Below are 18,008 nucleotides of genomic sequence, written 5' to 3' on the forward strand. Positions count from 1 at the left end.
AATAACATACTTTATAAACCGCTCTGAGTGGGCGTTAAGTTGTCCTGAAGGGCAGTATATAAATCGAATGTTATTATTATTATATTGTAATGCCCACAATGAGACCAACAATGACATTCACATCTCACCACATACCCCTCTTTATTTCATGGCACCTTTTTATTTCATGGCAGCACAGACAAAAAAAGACAGCACCCACATCAGGGTTAAAAGCAGTGCGCAGAAAGGTAGGTGGCTAAAACAAATCTGATACTTGATGAGTGAATACGGAAAAAAGAGGAGTAAATCATCGGTGCAGAAAAGGCCTCAGTCAAGCCAAACATGATGGCAGAAATTCTATAGCAGTATAAAGCTCAATATGTACATTAACGGTGATGAAGCTGAACTTTTAAAACTATATAGCCACACAAAATAATATTTTCTACCGGCAGCAAGCATTTTGCCACAGAAGGAAGCAATTTGATACTCGTGGTTTTGTTTGAGCAGGGGAAATTAACAAATGACGGTTGGAAACTTGGTCATATCCAGAATGATGCAGCTGCATGTATATGGTGTACTAGAGGTTGGAGCCCCAAGCAAAAGGGCAGGAACAGACATGCCAAGCAAACAGTAGCATAATGAACAGGTACTCTGAGCTCAAACAGTATTCCACTGTCTGCTTCAGTGAATGAGTGAACAGCTGAGTTGCAAACAATTGTGCTGGTTTATTTTGTAGACTTTTAGTAATAATGCTTTAAAAGTAGGTTTGGCCTTTTGCTTATCAAAAAACAATGGAGTCAGTTGGCCAGTCAAATATTGACCAAGTATTTTTAAAGCATTAACTTTATTAGAACTAAAAATCAAGATTTTAATCCTCAGCAGGTTTGATAGTTTTGCACATCACAAAAATAAATTAGTTAACTGTTACTGTAGAAAAATTGAAATTTGCTTTCAGAAATTGTAGTGAAGAATAGCTTTTCACATCAGGTAAGGCGATTCACTGAACAGTTCTTCTCTTTGGCTTTTATCACAAAACTCTTAAGGTCTGTCTACTTTTAAAAAAATCAAAATAAAGCAAACTAACAGTAGCAAGTATTTGTTTTTAAAAAGTCCGTTTTGTTTTAAGGGCAAGCTGCCACTTACAAAGTAACACTTTAGCTTCATGGAATATTTTATCATGATCAGATTATAAGTGATCAGTTTACTGGTCAGTTGACAGTATTGGATGGGTCAGCACAGCAACTCAGTTTTTGAAAGCTTGCTTTCTATTTCTTTCTTTTTTGCCCCTTAGCTTTAAGAAGCCCGTCCTCCAAAGCTGCATTTGAATCCCTTCACATTTCAAATTGGGAGGGGCTGTGGCTCAGTGGGAGAGTAACTGCTTGGCATGCAGAAAGTCTCAGGTTCAATCCCCGGTGTTGACAGTTGAAAAAGAATCAGGTCATAGGTGATGTGAAAGACCTTCACCTGAGACCACGGAGAGCTGGTGCCAGTCTGAGTAGCCAGTACTAGCCTTGATGGGCCAATAATCTGATTCTGTTTAAGGCAGCTTCATGTGTTCTAGTGGATATTCTTCAAAGCACCAAGACACGTTCAGTTATTTCAATGATTTTACCTCTAGTATCAAGCCTACAAAATTCCTTAAAGAACTCTTTGATTAACCTTTGAAGTCAATTAATTCATGACCAGATATAAACAGCCAGAATATTTAGGGTACTTTCCAGAACCTTTTGAATAAACAGTAATTTTGTCATTGGTCTCGGTGGGATCCTTGAAGATTATATGCAAAATAGACAAGCCCACAGTAATAATAAAAATGTGGAAAAATTATTCCTGTTAGGTGAACTTGCTTTATATTTGGGTTGTAATAGGGTTATTATGAAGCATTATAAAATGGATTCAAGCCTAGATTTACTTCAAAATAAAAAATTGATCACCCATGCATTTTTTAAAATGATATATTTATTTTTTTAGAACCAAGGAACTAGTGTGGCAGGAAATATTTGCATTCTAAAACAGTTGTGGGGGAGGGATTAACAATAGCCCTTTGGTCTAATCTTTGTCCACTTATTTGGCTGCATACTGGTTTTATTTGAGCCTCAATTTCCAACCTCAGGGTCTCTTTAGACATGCAGGTCTTGTTCCCTAGACCCAACTCAAGTTCCTTCCAGTTACACAGCAGCTTTGGGAAATAGGTGTTAAAAATACCGGAGAGCCCAAACAGAATGGCTCTGTGTGTGAGGAAGAGAGGCTCTTCCCTCCCCTCTCAAGCTGTTTCCCCATGTTGAAAGAGCACAGTGGGAGGGGTTTTCCCCTAGTTTTTTCTTCTCCATATGGAGTATTCTGAGCACATGGAGCTGTAAAAACAGGGGGGGGGGAATCTACCCCCCATGCTATTGTGACACGGGGGAAATGGCTTGAGAGAGGGAGGAGCGCCCCCCCCCGCCCCAGCCATGGAGGCATTCTAAGGCCACTTGGGCTCTCATTTATTTTTTTAACTGCCATTTACTTTTTAACTGCTGTATGGCTGTGGAAACCCAAGTTGGATCTGGGGAACCCAGAACCAACTCTTTAAAAACCTGCACGTCTAGAGGGACCCAAGATTTTATCACCTAATTACAATAAGTAAATTAAATGTTACGTGTGCTCTTGTCTCTAGAACTAATTGTTTCCTGTATCATTTCATACTTTCTGCAAAGAAATGGCATGCTGCCCACTAGAAATTAAACTGCTAGAATGACAATAAAATCTATGGGAGGGGAGACTTTTGGAATCACTCAGTCATTTGAGGTTATACTTTTAATCTTTCCCTTCCACCTCTCACCATGGAGTTTTAAAACCTCTATGTATCTTCATCAGTAAGGGGAGAAAAGTATATGCTAAGATGCTGTGCATTCTGTATACAGATTGTACTCTTCTCTGTGAAATGTTCCCCTTTTTATAGTTCTGATTTGTGACTCATGATTGGTAGAGTGATAACAAATGTGGGATTGGCTCCAAAGAAACACAAAACACAAGCTGGTAGAATGGATCCTGATGACTTCTGTTGCCCCTTCCCCCACATGCCCACCACCCGCCAGGCTTCTCCTGAGGTTCTGGGAATGCTCAGGAATAGCGTGAGTCATAACACGGGAGGCTGCAGCTTGAGTGGGAAATCTGTAGAAATTGTTGATACCACCCTCTGCACAAGGAGAAACACTTACCCAAGAGCACCTTTGGCTCCAACTCATGGTTTGTATTTTTAAATAAAGCTTATCAATCTTAGATATTGTGATGAAAACTTAAAGCTGAGTCAGGTTTGCTTTCATAGAATCATAGGGTTCGAAGGGACCTTTAGGGTCATCTAGTCCAACCCCCTGCACAATGCAGGAAATTCACAAATACCCCCCCCACACACACACACACAGTGATCCTTACTCCATGCTCAGAAGATTGCAAAGCACCCATCAGGATCCCTAGCCAAACTGGCCTGGGGAGAATTGCTACCAGACCCCAAAGTTGCGATTGGCCTTACCCTGGGCATGTAAGAAGGGGCCGCAAGAACTAAGCACTGATGTAACCCTTCCTGCCCTCCCTCTCATGATCTGCCTAGGTTCACAGAAGAAGCATTGCTGTCAGATGGCCATCGAGCCTCTGCTTAAAATCCTCCAAAGAAGGAGAGCCCACCACCTCCCGAGGAAGCCTGTTCCATTGAGGGACCACTCTAACTGTCAGGAAGTTCTTCCTAATATTTAGCCAAAAACTCTTTTGATTTAATTGCAGTCCATTGGTTCTGGTCCGACCTTCTGGGGCAGCAGAAAACAACTCCACGCCATCCTCTATATGACAGCCCTCCAAGTGCTTGAAGATGGTTATCATATCACCTCTCAGTTGTCTCCTTTCCAAGCTAAACATACAGAGTTCCTTCAACTTTTCCTCATAGGACTTGGTCTCCAGACTCCTGACCATCTTTATGCCCTCCTCTGGACATGCTCCATCTTATCTATACCCTTTTGAAATTGTGGTGCCCAAAACTGGACACAATACTCTAGGTGAGGTCTAACCAGAGCAGAGTAGAGCAATACCATCTCTTCGCATGATCTGGACACTATGCTTTTGTTGATACAGCCCAAAAACGCATTTGCCTTTAGAACAACCGAAGATACCAAACAAACAGAATGGATTCTAGTGGTAATGGGGTTGAAGGGGGTGGTATTTTTTTTGCTGTACTGTGTATTTGGTTTGTACAAGGGTAACTGATTTTATTTTACGATTGCTTTTGTATCAGAATATCTAATTCTCAACCTAGCTTCATCTGTAGATACTTGAATCTGGAGATTGGAGCCATGGACAGACAAGACAGATCTTCCTTCAATCCTGAAAAAAGCCTTATATATGCAGAAAAATCTGAAATCTAAAAAAGTATATTTGGGTTAAAAGCCTCTAAAATTATGGAAGCAGAACTTTTTAGCTTTAAGAAATGAATGCCGTCAGTGGCCATTGCTAGGCAACCATAACAATATTGCCAGCCTTCAAGCCTTGGTTTCTGTCAGTAAAAGAATGGAAAGGGCAGGGCTGTTTTAGCCATTAAAGGAAGACTCATCAGGGCCAGAGCAAGCAGCAAAATCCAGGTGACTTGCTACCACATAATTTACATGGCTCACCCAGTCCCAGCTGTTTGCTACTGTTCTACAGCAGCCATCTCACAATAGCTAATGTGGTATAGGGAGACCCAGACTCAAATCTTCACTCTGCCATGGAGGCACACTGGGTGTCTTTGGGCTAGTCACACACACTCAGCCTAACCTCCCTCACGAGGTTGTAGTGAGGATAAAATAGGACAACAATATAAGCTGCTTTGGGTCCTCATTGGGGAGAGAGGCAAGGTACTAGGGGTGTACACCAAAAAAAATCTGGGAAATCCGGATCTGGGTTTCAGGGATCTCGAAAAAATCTGGGATTCCTGGGGGGAATAATTTTCAGGCAATCACCTCCAAATGTGCAGGGCCTCACTCCTGACTGTCCTCTAAAGACCCCCCAAGTTCCAGGAAAATTGGACCCCAGGTTCCGATTCTATGGGCCCCTGAAGAAGGTGCCCTCAGCCACTCTCTATTGTTTCTTACGGGGGAAAACATTTCCAAGCAGGCTCTCAGAAACACAAATGAGGAAGGCTACCAATGGCCAAAGGCTCACTCCCAAATGCAAGAGGAAGCCCAACAGAATGAAACTGAAGCAAGGGAATGGATGGAATCCCCCCTGAACCAAAGTGAATCAAGGGAGCCAACATCAAAACAGAGAATCATGTCAAAACAGAGAATTCCACCCAAATGAAACTAAAGCAAGAGACACTGTTGCAACTTAGCCCAACTGAACCAGTGTCACTCACAAGCCAGGCCGACGACGAGATCTCCTACACGGATTGGCCACTCACTCCCTGTCCCTGCCTCCCTCCTCCCCCTCCCTTTTTTTGGCAAAAAAGCGAGAGAAGCCAGGAAGGAGCCAGGAAGGGGAGGTATACATGGTTCTTCCTTATCTCATCGCAACAACCATGTGAGGTAGATTGGCCTAAGAAGGTGACTGGTCCTGAGTCACCCAGTAAGCTTTCTGGCAGAGGGGAACTTTCAACCGGAGTCTCTGAGATCCTCGTTCAGCAGTCCAGTCACTGCACCACACTGGCTCTACTCAACATATGGTGCAATAAGATCCCTTCCTTACATCTGTGTCTGATATGAGCAGTGAATTTGTGTGTTTTAAATTTGTATAGATTTTTAAACTGTGCTTAAAGGTTTTCATTAAGAGCAACCAGAATCCAGACAACTAATGCCCTTTCAGAGTTAATAGCTATTGCTGTTAGAGCCAGTGTGGCTCTAATAGCCAGTGTGATGTAGTGGTTAGAGTGTTGGACTAGGATCTGGGAGACCCAGGTTCAAATCCGCGCTCTGCCACAGAAACTTGCTGGGTGACCTTGGGGTAGTCACACAGTCCCAGCCAAACCTACCTCTCAGGGTTGTTGTGAGGATAAAATGAAGGAGAGGAGAATGCAAGCTGCTTTGGTCCCCATTGGGGAGAAAGGCAAGGTATAAATGAAGTAAATAAAAATAAAAAGCCCATTTGAAGTGTAATATGAGTTCAGATATGAAAATGAGTGTTTTGGAGAAATCAGCTATCACTATGGCTGTATTTTGAAGTTTGACTCAAATGTATTGGTGGTTTAGCTACAGCTGCCGGCTGAAACAAAATCATCTGACTCCCTTAAAGACACATTTTATGTAAACATGTTTAGCTCACTTAAAAGTACATTTTGCCAATTGAGAAAGACAAACAGAATGTGAAATGTCATCTCTATGGGGATTTTCTCAGCCTGTTCTGTGTGTAAAGAGGCATTCAGGTAGTAATTAATTTGGATTTATATTTACAGAAGTAAATAATGTAGCCATATTGGCTGTGGTTCTTATCATGTGTGGTTCTTTTGCTGTCTCAGAGAGTTTGGTTGTTTTTGCTGTAGCTGGAGATAGAAGGAATCCTTTTTTTTCCCCAATTTTTTTATTTTTTAAAAAAACCAAACAAACAAAAACAGTGTACAGAAGTAAAATAGAACAACAACAAAGTCTTAGTGAACTATATACAATTATATGCATAGATGTGAAATTTGTGAAATGCTTTAGTTTTTATACAGGAATAAGGAAATTAGATAATAAATGTCATGCCAATATAGTTAAAACAAAGACAACTAGCATTTTTTTTTCAATTATTTGGTAGTCGTTGCTTCAAATCTGAGTAACAAAAAGTAAATGCTTAGGTGGAGAGTGATTTGTATTGGAAATGAATTCAATGAATGGTAACCATTTTGCAATAAAATCAGTTTCTTTCAAATAGTGTTCACTCTGGTATAATTCGTCATGTATTTTTTCTTGTATATAGAAGGAATCCTTGATGGACTCGGGTGTCTCATGCTTCAAGTTCCTAAAGCTTGAAAGAATTGAAAAAGGTGTCCTCCCTATATTTGGTTAGTCCTCTTCTCTTTGTGAAAGGACTTGCCACCAAAAACTTTATACTGTGTTTTGAGGAGTGTTCTTCCTTCTACCCAACAATCAATTTTGCCTAGTACATAACTGGAAAATGTGCCAAACTAGACATATTGGGGTATTCACATATACATACGCATATGCACACCATATTTAATTCAGAGGGTGAGTGGGTGGGTTTAAAAAAAAACAAAAACAAAAGCAGAACATGCACTAAGGGGTGCCTCTTGTCCCTACCTCTTCTCCCCCTCCTGTGGGTACTTTGCTACACTCAGTCATTTTACAGATTTTTCTCCCAGGCCAGCTAGCCAGGCTGTACAGAAAGTCACCAAAGTACAAGAAGATAAGCAGATGAGAGGAGTAGAGTTTAGCCCCTCTTGCTTGCATCATGTTTTATTATATGTAAATCAACTGGGCAAATGGATATTAAAGTACATTCTGCCTATTGATAAAAATAAACATTTTGGAGAAAGGTCATCTCTATGTCATCTTTAGTTTGATGTAATAATTGCACATATATACCATTACTCAAGTATTTCTGTGTTGAAGTACACTATGGTTTACATGGGCAAATGCTAAGTAGAAAAACGGTAGCAAGTATACTTTCTTCCAAAGGTCTTTTAAGAGTTCTCCATAACTGTACGGAGCAGCAGAGAACAAATGTGAGCTTTAGTTCTGCACTTGCATACAGCACAGATATGTGGGAGCACCTGATAACTTGATGTAGAGCTCTGTGTGCATGTGCTGTAACACTGGTGCCGTCCATTCTTGTTTTGGTTAAAATGAGATGGAGCACATGACTCTGCTTGGCACGGTCAGTATGATTGACTCTGACTGCCAGCAGTTTTCCAAGGTTTCGGGTAGAGGTTTTTAACATCACCTGGTGCCGGATCCTTTTAACCGGAGGGGTTGGTGATGGACTGAGGACTTCCTGCTTGCAAAGCAGATACTCTCACTGGGCCGTGCCCCCCCCCCCCCAGATTGTCCCAGAACACGTATATGCTGGTTTGGAGTGTGTTTGCTTTTTTAATTTCAGAGCAGCAACATTTTTAATCAACAGAATTCTAGACTTATGACACATGCAAATAAAATTAATGTCCTAATTTTTGGTATCCTTCACATGCGATTGGATGAGAGAACTTTTTCATGATGCATTGAGTCACACGTGCCTCGAGGTTATGCGTTATTGACGCTACTGTGTGGGTTGGGCAAATTGTTTGTGTCTTTCCCACTGTTCCTACTTTTAGGGTGTCCCACACCAGAGATCCTAGTGATTGCATTCAGACAGTCTCTGATCATGTTGGGACTCCGCACAGAAGTGATTTCCAGGCAACTGTGGCTTGTGTTAAACTGTTGGTTTTATAGCTACCAGCTATGTGTGCATAATACTTTCAAATGGCTGACATATAACAAGGCACAAACTTTGTTGCCTGTGGCAATGAGAATTACTTCCAGACAACCTGGCTAAAGCTGGTTCTCTCCCCTGCACTTTTCTTCCTGGGTGGTCAGGTGGGCTAGTAATCTTAGGGCCAAGCTAGAAGTGACGAATGACACTTGAACGACAAGTGAACAGGCTCACATGGATTCTTCCCTGTTCACTTGCACTCCACTTGATCACATAGTGATCAAGTGGAGTGCAAGTGAACAGGGAGGAATCCATGTGAGTCTGTTCACTTGCCGTTCAAGTGTCATTCGTCACTTCTAGCTTGGCCCTTAGTGGACTGATTGGAAAGAATCCTGCAATTGCTAGGAGCAGCACTAATGTCAACTCCTTTCTCCCTGTTGAGAGGCTCTTTTCTGAAACTACTGACTCACATGGCATCTTTATTTTTAAAAAATGACACTGCAGCTCCTCCATAGCAGAAGATCTCAGAGTTCTCATTGTGTTCACGGGTTTGCCTCTCTGAAAGCATGATCTTTGCTTCTCCCAGAGGCCTGTGAAGCTCTTGACAGCAAAGTGCTCATAAGTGGGATTACATAGTGCAGTTAACAGTGCGCCTACAGTAGACTATAATGTGCCTGCCAAGAAAGAATGAACATGTTATCTCAGACTCTAGGAATGTACAATGAAGTCTGCAATCACTTTTTTAAAAAAGAAAAATAAACATAGTGGTGTTCACCAGAGTATAAATGTTGCCTAGGTTTGTAAAATCATTTTGGTAAACTTGAGAACCTTGTTGCTATTGCATGTTGTTATTGCTTCGTCTCAGGCTGCCATTGCTTGTTAATGTTCTATGATAACAGTATAGCTAGACCAATGCAGTCCATTTCCACTATGCTAGAAATGGAAACCAGGGCCTACAAATATATAAATGAGGCATCTTAGCCTGGTTTAAGACACAGCACTGCTGATCATGAATGTTTCAATTTACTTAAATCAGAAGGTTATGTATTTCTTAGGAATTGTTCAAGTTCCTAAATATTTATAAGTCAAAAGGTATTGGGTTTGAGTGGCTAAGGTAGAAAAGCCTCAGATTCTTCACAACACTTGTCTTCTCCATAGACTGTAGGTTTCTGTTATTCTGCCTTACCCTTCCCTTTGTCCGGCCATCCTTTTCATTCCATGGCAGAATTTGCCTAGCACACACAATTCATCTTTCTCAGAAGCTAACATTCACAGGCATGTTTCCTTTCAGAAAGGAACAGCACACAAATCCAGGCATTCTGGAACTCCAAGGAGACCCAGAGTGTCCTCTAACCTGATCAGTGTGGATTTGTTATACATTCAGTAGTATCTGTTTTGTGCTATTGCTATTAGATGGATGATGGCCATCTCCTTCAATCTCTGTCTGCTTCTCTTCTCTCTTCCTGTTGCAGGCTCTAATACTTCACCAGCTTGGAAGGTTCAGCTTAGCTGAAAAGATCCTTAGAGATGCAGTCCAGGTGAATTCAACGGCCCATGAGGTTTGGAACGGCCTCGGGGTGGTTCTGCAAGCTCAGGGCAATGATGATGCCGCCACGGAGTGTTTCCTGACAGCTCTGGAGCTCGAAGCTAGCAGCCCTGTGGTCCCTTTCACCATCATCCCCCGAGTCCTCTGAAAGACTAGCCAGGCAAACTGATGGATGATTCATCATGCTTCAGCTGAATGTGAGAACGTTAGGAAGCGTTTGGCATAAAGCCTTCCTCCAGACACCCAGGGGCAGATCTTCAGGCTGAGAGGTAACGCAACCAAGCAGACAAAGCTGTTCAGTACTGTGGGGATTATGACATATGGAAGCGATGCAGCATGTTAATGTTAGAGTGAAGAGAAATGACTAACCAAAAAGGGGAGGGGGGGAATACACACAGCAAACCACCACTTGTGTATCGCCTACTTATTTTGCCCCCGTTGTCGTTTTAAGACCTGATGCTATTGTTCAAATGGGTATCGTGCCATATTTTGTTAGGTGACATCTGAGTGTTATGTAAAACTTTACATAGAATCAAACACCAAATGCTAGAGAAATAGAATTCAAGTTAAAATTCAGTGGCACAGCAGCCTATTTTTAGTCAAGCCTGTCAAAGACCTGTTCTTGTCTCTTCAACCTCTCGGGGCCCAAAATCAAAAATGTGAAGTTTGCTGTTTCCATCTCTACCATAGTCCAGGCCAGCAAATGAACTGAAAGGTTTTTGTTTTTAGTTGTTAATAACTGTGACGTGTAACTAGCTATTGCCTTTATTTAGAAGAAAGGTGTGAACAAGAATATTTATATTTTACCAATGTATGCCTGTTTAAAAAGAAGGAAAGAAAATATTAGTTATTTAAGTTTAACTTTTTTATGTGAATCCAGAGTTTATTTATCAATGGAAATATGTAAAAAGATGCTTCAGATGGAATATTTACCGACATTCCTTATGCATTATACACCCACGTGGCTCAATGGGAAGATTATGTTAATAATAAAATGATTTTTGAATGGATAAGGTACCTGTCTGCTCTTTTAATAGGTGAGTTGGAGATTGCCCAAAAGTGGGCATCTCAACTGCTGACAAAGCCACCATGTTCAGTGCATGTTCAGATGAAGATTTCATTTATTTATTACAGAACTAGAAAAATGTGAAATAAGAGAGAAGAAATATCACAACTCAAAATCTACAATGACCACCTTTTAGGAGAACATAAACTGAAATCATCTATAAAACCTATGCATAGAAATCCAACCTTCCTTAAATCCATTATTTTTAAATGAAACTCAAGATTGTAAGTTTAGTTGTCTCTTCAGATTTATCTCTATTCCAATAATTTATGGATAGAGACCATATTTGGATAAAGAGATCCTGTGGATGTTTTCCCCCCATCTTGGTTGTTTTTAGACTATTATTTTGCCATACATTGATGGGTGGTTTGTTTCCAGTAATTTTCAATTAAAAGTCTAGCAGCTGTTATCAAGTTTCTCAGCATATATCCATGCTTTTTCCTCAGTAAATCTTCCATTTGGCAAAAGAGAATCAGCCTTGAGGTACATTCAACCTTACAAGCAATGAGTTCACTCAGGGCATTATGTATTTTCTGCCAGAATTGCTATATAACAGGGCAAATACACCAAGTATGCAAAAGCAAACCTTTCTCTTGTTGGCATCTCATTTGAACTCCTTAATTTGTCTTCCATATCAATTCCTAGCTTGCGTTCTCTGTCCCTGGGGCCCTCCATTGCTAGTCAGCCGCACTAGGTCATCAGTGAGGGAAAGGTGGGAAGGCATATTATAGGCACACTGGTAACACAGGCTTCTTCATGTGCAAGCGATTCACAAAAGCAAGAAGGCTAACAGGCTTCACTTGGTTACCTAGTTTAAGGAGGGAAAGGGCTTGAAAGATTAAGCAATTAATAAATTGCCTAAAAGCAGAAAGTGCCTGTAGCCAGATGTTTTCCCTAAGACCAGGGAATCTCAAAAAATAGGAACCGAGGAGCTGAGTGGTTCTCCCAAGGGGGAGAGGGAGACAGCCACCTCATCCTTGTTCCTAGGGCAAGGGACAGAATTCAGGGCCCATCTCTACATGGAAGGGGGTTATGTCATCCTTTTATCTAGATCAGAAAGGACAGAACTGGCACATGCTTGATGGTCCAAAAGTCTCTTTAGTTTTACCTGGGCAGAACTTCCAGTACTGAAAAGATTGAGACCTTATTTGTGGCATTGGAGTCTTCTTTGGGTACAGGTGTTTCTAATCCACTGTACGTCTCAAGGAGGCCATTAGAGATAGCCTAAGGGATGTTAGGAAAAGATCCTCCTCAAGGAATTTTTACTTACTCCCTCAGGGGAGCAGTGTAACTGACTCTTTTTGGAGAGGGCAGAGCAACCACTTGGCCCTCTATTAATTCATTTGCAAAACATTACAAAAATGATGCATTCTTTTGGGAGAAGCCCTTTCCCTGGCCTGCCCGGAAACCCTTCTGAAGGAGCGATGTTGCACAGAAGCAGGATCAAGGGGAGTCCAGTGGCACCTGGCGTGGGCTTTCGAGGATCACAGTTCTCTTCGTCAGAAGCATCTGGCGGGGAGAGCTGTAATTCTCGAAGGCTTGTGCTGCAGTGGAATTGGTTGGTCTTGGAGGTGCTACTGGACTCTTTTTGATTTTGCTATTACAGACTAACACAGCTAACTCCTCTGAACCTTTACAGAAGCAAACTGATCTCCATATCAGAAGGAGCTGTTTGCATCTCCATATCAGAAGTTGTTTGCATCTACTCCGCCCTCCCCTCTCCTCCCCTATATCTGACCAGTTTCTTTTGGCCCTCCATGCATCTGACGAAGAGAACTGTGGTTCTCGAAAGCTTATGCTACAATAAAATTGGTTAGTCTTAAAGGCGCTACTGGACTCTTTTTGATTTTGTCATATTCCAAAGGTTCTAGAATTTTCCTGCCTCTTCCGGAGAAAAAAATGATTTTTAATGTGAATTCCTATTCTTGGGAAAGGAAGGAGGGCATTCATCCCTCCACTGTAATTTTCATGTGATATTAATTTGTGTTTCTGGATGGTAGGATACATGTGGGGGAGGCAGGTAGGAACTTTTGGGTTCAGTTCCAATCTTGCCTCTCAAGTTAGAGTGTCAGACTAAGAGCAGATTCGAATCCCTACTCTTGCCGTGGAAGCTCAATGGCTGTCCTTACACTAGTCATTTTCTCTCAGCTTGATCTACCTCATCAGATCGTGTTTGTGAGGGTAAAATTGAGGACTGGGAAATCACATTTGCTCCCCATTGGGGCCAAAAGTAAGAGTAGAAATATCTCAGTAAAGTTAGCATGTTATAGCATTGACAAAGAAGTGTTCTTCAGAGTTGGCTTTCTTTAAAGTTTCTGTTACAGATTTAGCATAGGGTGTTCCAGATCTGAACAGATGATCTGAGAGGAGAAGCCCCTCTACAGAGAAGAGCCTGCAACTTGCACGCTTGCCCAGCCTCTTCCAAAAACCGGAGTTCGTGGTAAGAATTATGGTTTTGTTTTTTTTCCTCCACAGTTTCCATCACTAGTCATACGTAACATTTGGAAAGGGTAGCACACTTATTTTCCCATGCTTTTGGGGGCACTGACAACCGACATAGTGAGAATCCTCACTCCATCAATTTTGTCACGTCTCTGCCACATGATCCATTCTGGGGTGCGGCTATGGCTCAGCAGTAAAGCATCTGGTTTGTATGTAGGAGGTCCCAAGTTTAGTCTCTGGCATCTCCAATCGAAAAGAATCAGGCAGCAGGTGATGTGAAAGACCTCCACCTGTGGCCCTGAAGAGCTGCTGCCAGTCAGTGTAGTCAGTACTGATCTTGGTAAACTAATATTCTGACTCAGCATGAGGCAGCTTCATGGGTTTGTTGACTTGGAATGGTGGAGAAAGCTGCTGTGCCATGCTGTGTTATCCAGGCTGGTCAGCTCTTCATATCTAGAAGGGCTTTCAGGAGGTGGGAGCATAGTTACCCAGATCTATAATAAGAGTACAGAACTTTTTCAGGCATTTAAATCTGCATAATTTTCTTTTCTCTTATATTACAGGGCAAGTGTCTGATTGGGGAAGGGTTCACATCCATTCTTACACGAACCACACTGGTTCATTGTCATAGTCCTCCAAGAGGCAATTTTAGAATGAGATCTGAGACTGTCTAATCCTTGACAAATAGCAGCCACACTTTCTCTTGGCTTCCAGTGCACATTTTTCTCTGTGGCAGCCCTTTAGAGCGGCCTCTTAGCTTTGTTGAAAGCAGATCCTGTATTTATCATAATATAGATATTCCCTGAGCTTCATCAGAGTGCTGAAACCTCTCTGTAAACCCAGGTGTCACATGCTAACCTTTGCTTGGACTCTCTGAATGAATTCTATGTATGCTATGTTGCAAATATGCTTCCTCTTCCACTAGTTTTTCAATGTACCCTTGTACCAATGGAAGTTTTGGAGAAGAGGAAGTGCATTTCATGGCAGAGGCTGTCTAGAGTATCCCGAAGTTGTTCCTAGGGTCTAAGTCATTGTCTCAAAGGAACATTTTCAGCAACAGGGCAAGCGATAGCTAGGGTTGTAATAATGGAGGCAGTTGGATCCAGTTTGATAACATTCTCAGTCTGAAAGAGAGCCAGGAAGGAGGAGTATCTGTTCTTTGCTGTACTACTGAATGCTAAATACAGATTTGCTATAACTTCCAGAGTCTCTGCCCTAGTACTAATTTCTCTCGCTAAACCTCAAATGGCATTGACCACTAATGGCCCTAGCCTCTGGTTGTGATATTCTTGCACAATAAGGCCAACCTTGATATTATTTATTTACCTGGTTTAGAGTCCGCCTTTCTCAGTGAGACTCAAAGCTGGTTGGTTATACAAATGAAAACTGATGCAGTCAGAGGGTTATAATATATAAAACCAGCAGTGCCTCAAAACTGGATTACAAAATTAGAGAAACAGTGCAAGAGTATTACACAATGAGCAAACGGTTGAAAGGTACCTAAAATTCCACAAACACTATTACTAACTCTGACTATGCTGTGAGTTAATAGCAATCAGAACACCTAATTGTAAGCAAGCAATTGTTGCTGCTGCAAGCCCAGCAACGGAGGTGAAGATTTCTCTTATTATTTAGGGAGGAGTTAAAGATGACTTATTTATGCTTCCATAGTTGCAGCTTTTTGGAGTCTTTTGCTCTTTTTTCACTAGGGGAGCAAGAGTCCTAAAACTTTCTGCAGTCTATTAGCCTATAGGAGTCACTCTGTACATTCTGTACAGTTGCCCGGTAAGCCACAAGGCATTCTTTTCCACCATGGGGCCACTAGAAGCATACACAAAATACTCCATTTTATATGCAAATTGTGCCTGAACAGTGCTGCCCTGTTGCTGGTAGTTGTATATATTTCTTTCTCTTTCTTGGTAATCCCCGTTGTTGACCATTTTCCTTTTCCAGCTACAAAGGCTTATTAAGCTGTTCTTTTAAAAAGACTTCCCAGATCTCTCCTGTGCAACATCTGCTCGACTGGTACATGAATACTGCATGAGGATAACTTGTAAACAGTGCAGTTTAATTTTACATTCATCAGCATCAAATCCCTCCTGTCCAAGCTTTTATTTTCTCCCCTGATTCTTTTCAGGTCTCTTTATACTCTGGTCTTGAACAAGTGTTTAGATACAAATTCCAGAGCGTAACTGTTTTATGCCCAATTTAAATGGGATGCTCCCAAAGCAAAGGGCTTCTCCTGGGACTTTGTGTGGGCTCGGCATCTGGTTTGAAGCTTGCAAGTAGCTTTGCATGTACAGTTAACACGCCAACACAACAGCAGCAAATAGCAGTTAGCATGCCAGTGCAACACCCTCAAGGGTTGCAATTCTCTAGCATACGAATTGAGCATATGTTGTTGCTTCACACAGGCTGCAGTCAGGTTTAAATGACACATTGTGGCCATGCATGGTTGGTCCCTAAGCCTAAGTCTGCTGCAGCCGAAGTAACAGAATCTCATTCCAGAAGGGTAGCCATGTTAGTTTGCTGGAGCAAAAATAGATCAAAGTTTTGCAACACCTTCAAGACCAGAGGTCCTCAACATGGGAAAAGCCAACACCAATTGTTTTTAGAAAGTTGGTGAATGTGAAGGCATGTTAGCTATTTCTTATAAACAGATGTACACACGTACAGGCGAAATGTAAGTGCATTCACTATAACGTGAACAGGACCGCATGATGTATGGTAATGGTGGTAGAGCCAGTGTCGGGTAGTGGACAGAGTATCAAACAAAGACTGGAGGAACCCTGGTTCAGATCTGTCACCACGCATGAAGTTCCCTGGGTGATTAACTGTATTTCAGCCTAATCTACCTTATGGGATTGTTGTGAGCATATGGGATGAGGAGGGGGAAGAGAAACTCCGGTATGCCTCTTTAAGGAAAGGTTAGATGAAAAGGACACGATAATCATAACATTGCCGTGCCTTTACCATCCCGTTGCCAGCCTGACCATGATTAAGTGGATGATGCTGTGTGATGTTTCAGGTCTTGCTGTGAGGGACCTGCAAAGTCAGAAGCAGGGAAATGTGTCTCTCCTCAGCTGTCCCTTCTGCTGTGGCCATTGCTTTCTCTGCATCAGGCCGTTTGCCTACAGGCTTGACTCTTGACACTTCCCAGATTAGTAATTCTCACAGCTAAAGAACACATCCCCACTAAGGCACTGCCATTGTCCAGCAATCAGATTGTTTTAAAATAGCTCTTGACTCAGCCCCAAATCATCTAATTGACCTAGAAATTCCTGTGCTGTTGATCTCTCCTGGAGACCACTTCCTCTCTAGCCCTGTTCACATATTAACAGTGAACTCATGTAGATCTAACATGTATATGTTTGTAAGAAAGAGCCAATGTGCATTCACTTTGTAATTGAAACCAGGATAAACATGCTGTTATATTCAATACACACATTTTAAAAAGTCAAGCGTATACAGCATAGAAGCCCTCTTCGCATGTTACAGTGAACACATACACACCTTCCATAGATATGTGCACAACTGTATGAAAGAGCCAACACACATTCGTTTTACAAATGAAATCAGGGACCAGCACCTGGATATATGTGGCGTTTTAATCACACGTTCAACTGTACATGCATTGAAGATAAATAAGAGAGTTATTCAATGTAAATATAAAGAAAAATCAAGTGTACACTGTTCATAGATTGTACCTACAATCACTGTAGCTTGTGAACAGGGCTGCTGTCAAAACCATGTTTATGTGTACAGTTGACTCTCCTGATGCTGAGTGCAGTGGGGACACCACAGAGGTTGTGGAGTTGGCTCTTGTGTTTGAGAGATGGATTCCTCAACCTGAACTGAATTTACGCAGAAAGAATCAGCGAAGTGAGCAATTGCAGCTCTCTCTGGAGCTGCAAATATGGCTCCCCACTTCCATCATTTAACAGTCATTTCCTTTTCCTTTTGCTTCATCATCCTGCAGTTCTGGTCTGGCTTGTGGCCATTAAGTGGAAGTTGTGGTTATTAATAAAAATATCCTTCCATTTGGCCTTCAAAAAAGCACCCAGAGCTGCATGCACACATCAGCAGATGTTGCGCTATCACTGCACTATAGCAACTGGATTTTTCTGTGTGGCCAAGCCAATCTAGTGGTAAATGGTTGCTAAAGTGCAACACTAGCACAATCTCCAGCAATGAGTGGATGTACCTCCAGCTGGCTAATGTGCTATAAAAATTACATTGCAAGCCCTATGGCGTAGCTTAGCAAATGACTAATGAGCTTTTTTCATTGAACTGGCTTTCCATTCTGAATGTTGTGATAGGATTGCAGGCTCCCCCCTTCCTCGAGTGACAGGGAATTCTGGAGAACTCAAAAGGCTGCACACTGTGGTGTTATTTTGGTTGGTCTTAGCAAAAACAAGATTACATAGCTTTTGGGTTTGAATTTTGTAATGGACCGGCAGAAATGCCTTCATTTTTATAGTCTGAAAGACTCTAATCCACCAGCAGAGCGTGTGCTGGCTGTTTGGAGCGCAATGCAGGCAAGCTTCGTTGAGGCTGAATTCACATATGCAACTTAGTGTTTTTAAATACTTGGCAGCTTCCACATGCAAGTTTTATTCCTCAACAGAC

At 41.8% G+C, this 18,008-nt stretch overlaps 1 protein-coding gene across 2 annotated transcripts in view; it reads left to right on the plus strand.

Moving 5' to 3' along the window:
• TTC7B (tetratricopeptide repeat domain 7B) overlaps positions 1 to 10,862 on the plus strand; it is a 180,253-nt gene extending 169,391 nt beyond the window's left edge. For both annotated transcript variants that reach the window (XM_054972775.1, XM_054972774.1), the window contains one exon: positions 9,798 to 10,862. In XM_054972775.1, coding sequence (XP_054828750.1) covers positions 9,798 to 10,019 — 222 coding nt within the window. In that variant the 3' untranslated portion in view covers positions 10,020 to 10,862. The remainder of the gene's footprint in view (positions 1 to 9,797) is intronic.
• The last annotated feature ends 7,146 nt before the right edge of the window (positions 10,863 to 18,008 follow it).

Source organism: Eublepharis macularius, chromosome 2, assembly GCF_028583425.1.
Source record: "Eublepharis macularius isolate TG4126 chromosome 2, MPM_Emac_v1.0, whole genome shotgun sequence".
NCBI classification, from domain to species: Eukaryota; Metazoa; Chordata; class Lepidosauria; order Squamata; family Eublepharidae; genus Eublepharis; species Eublepharis macularius.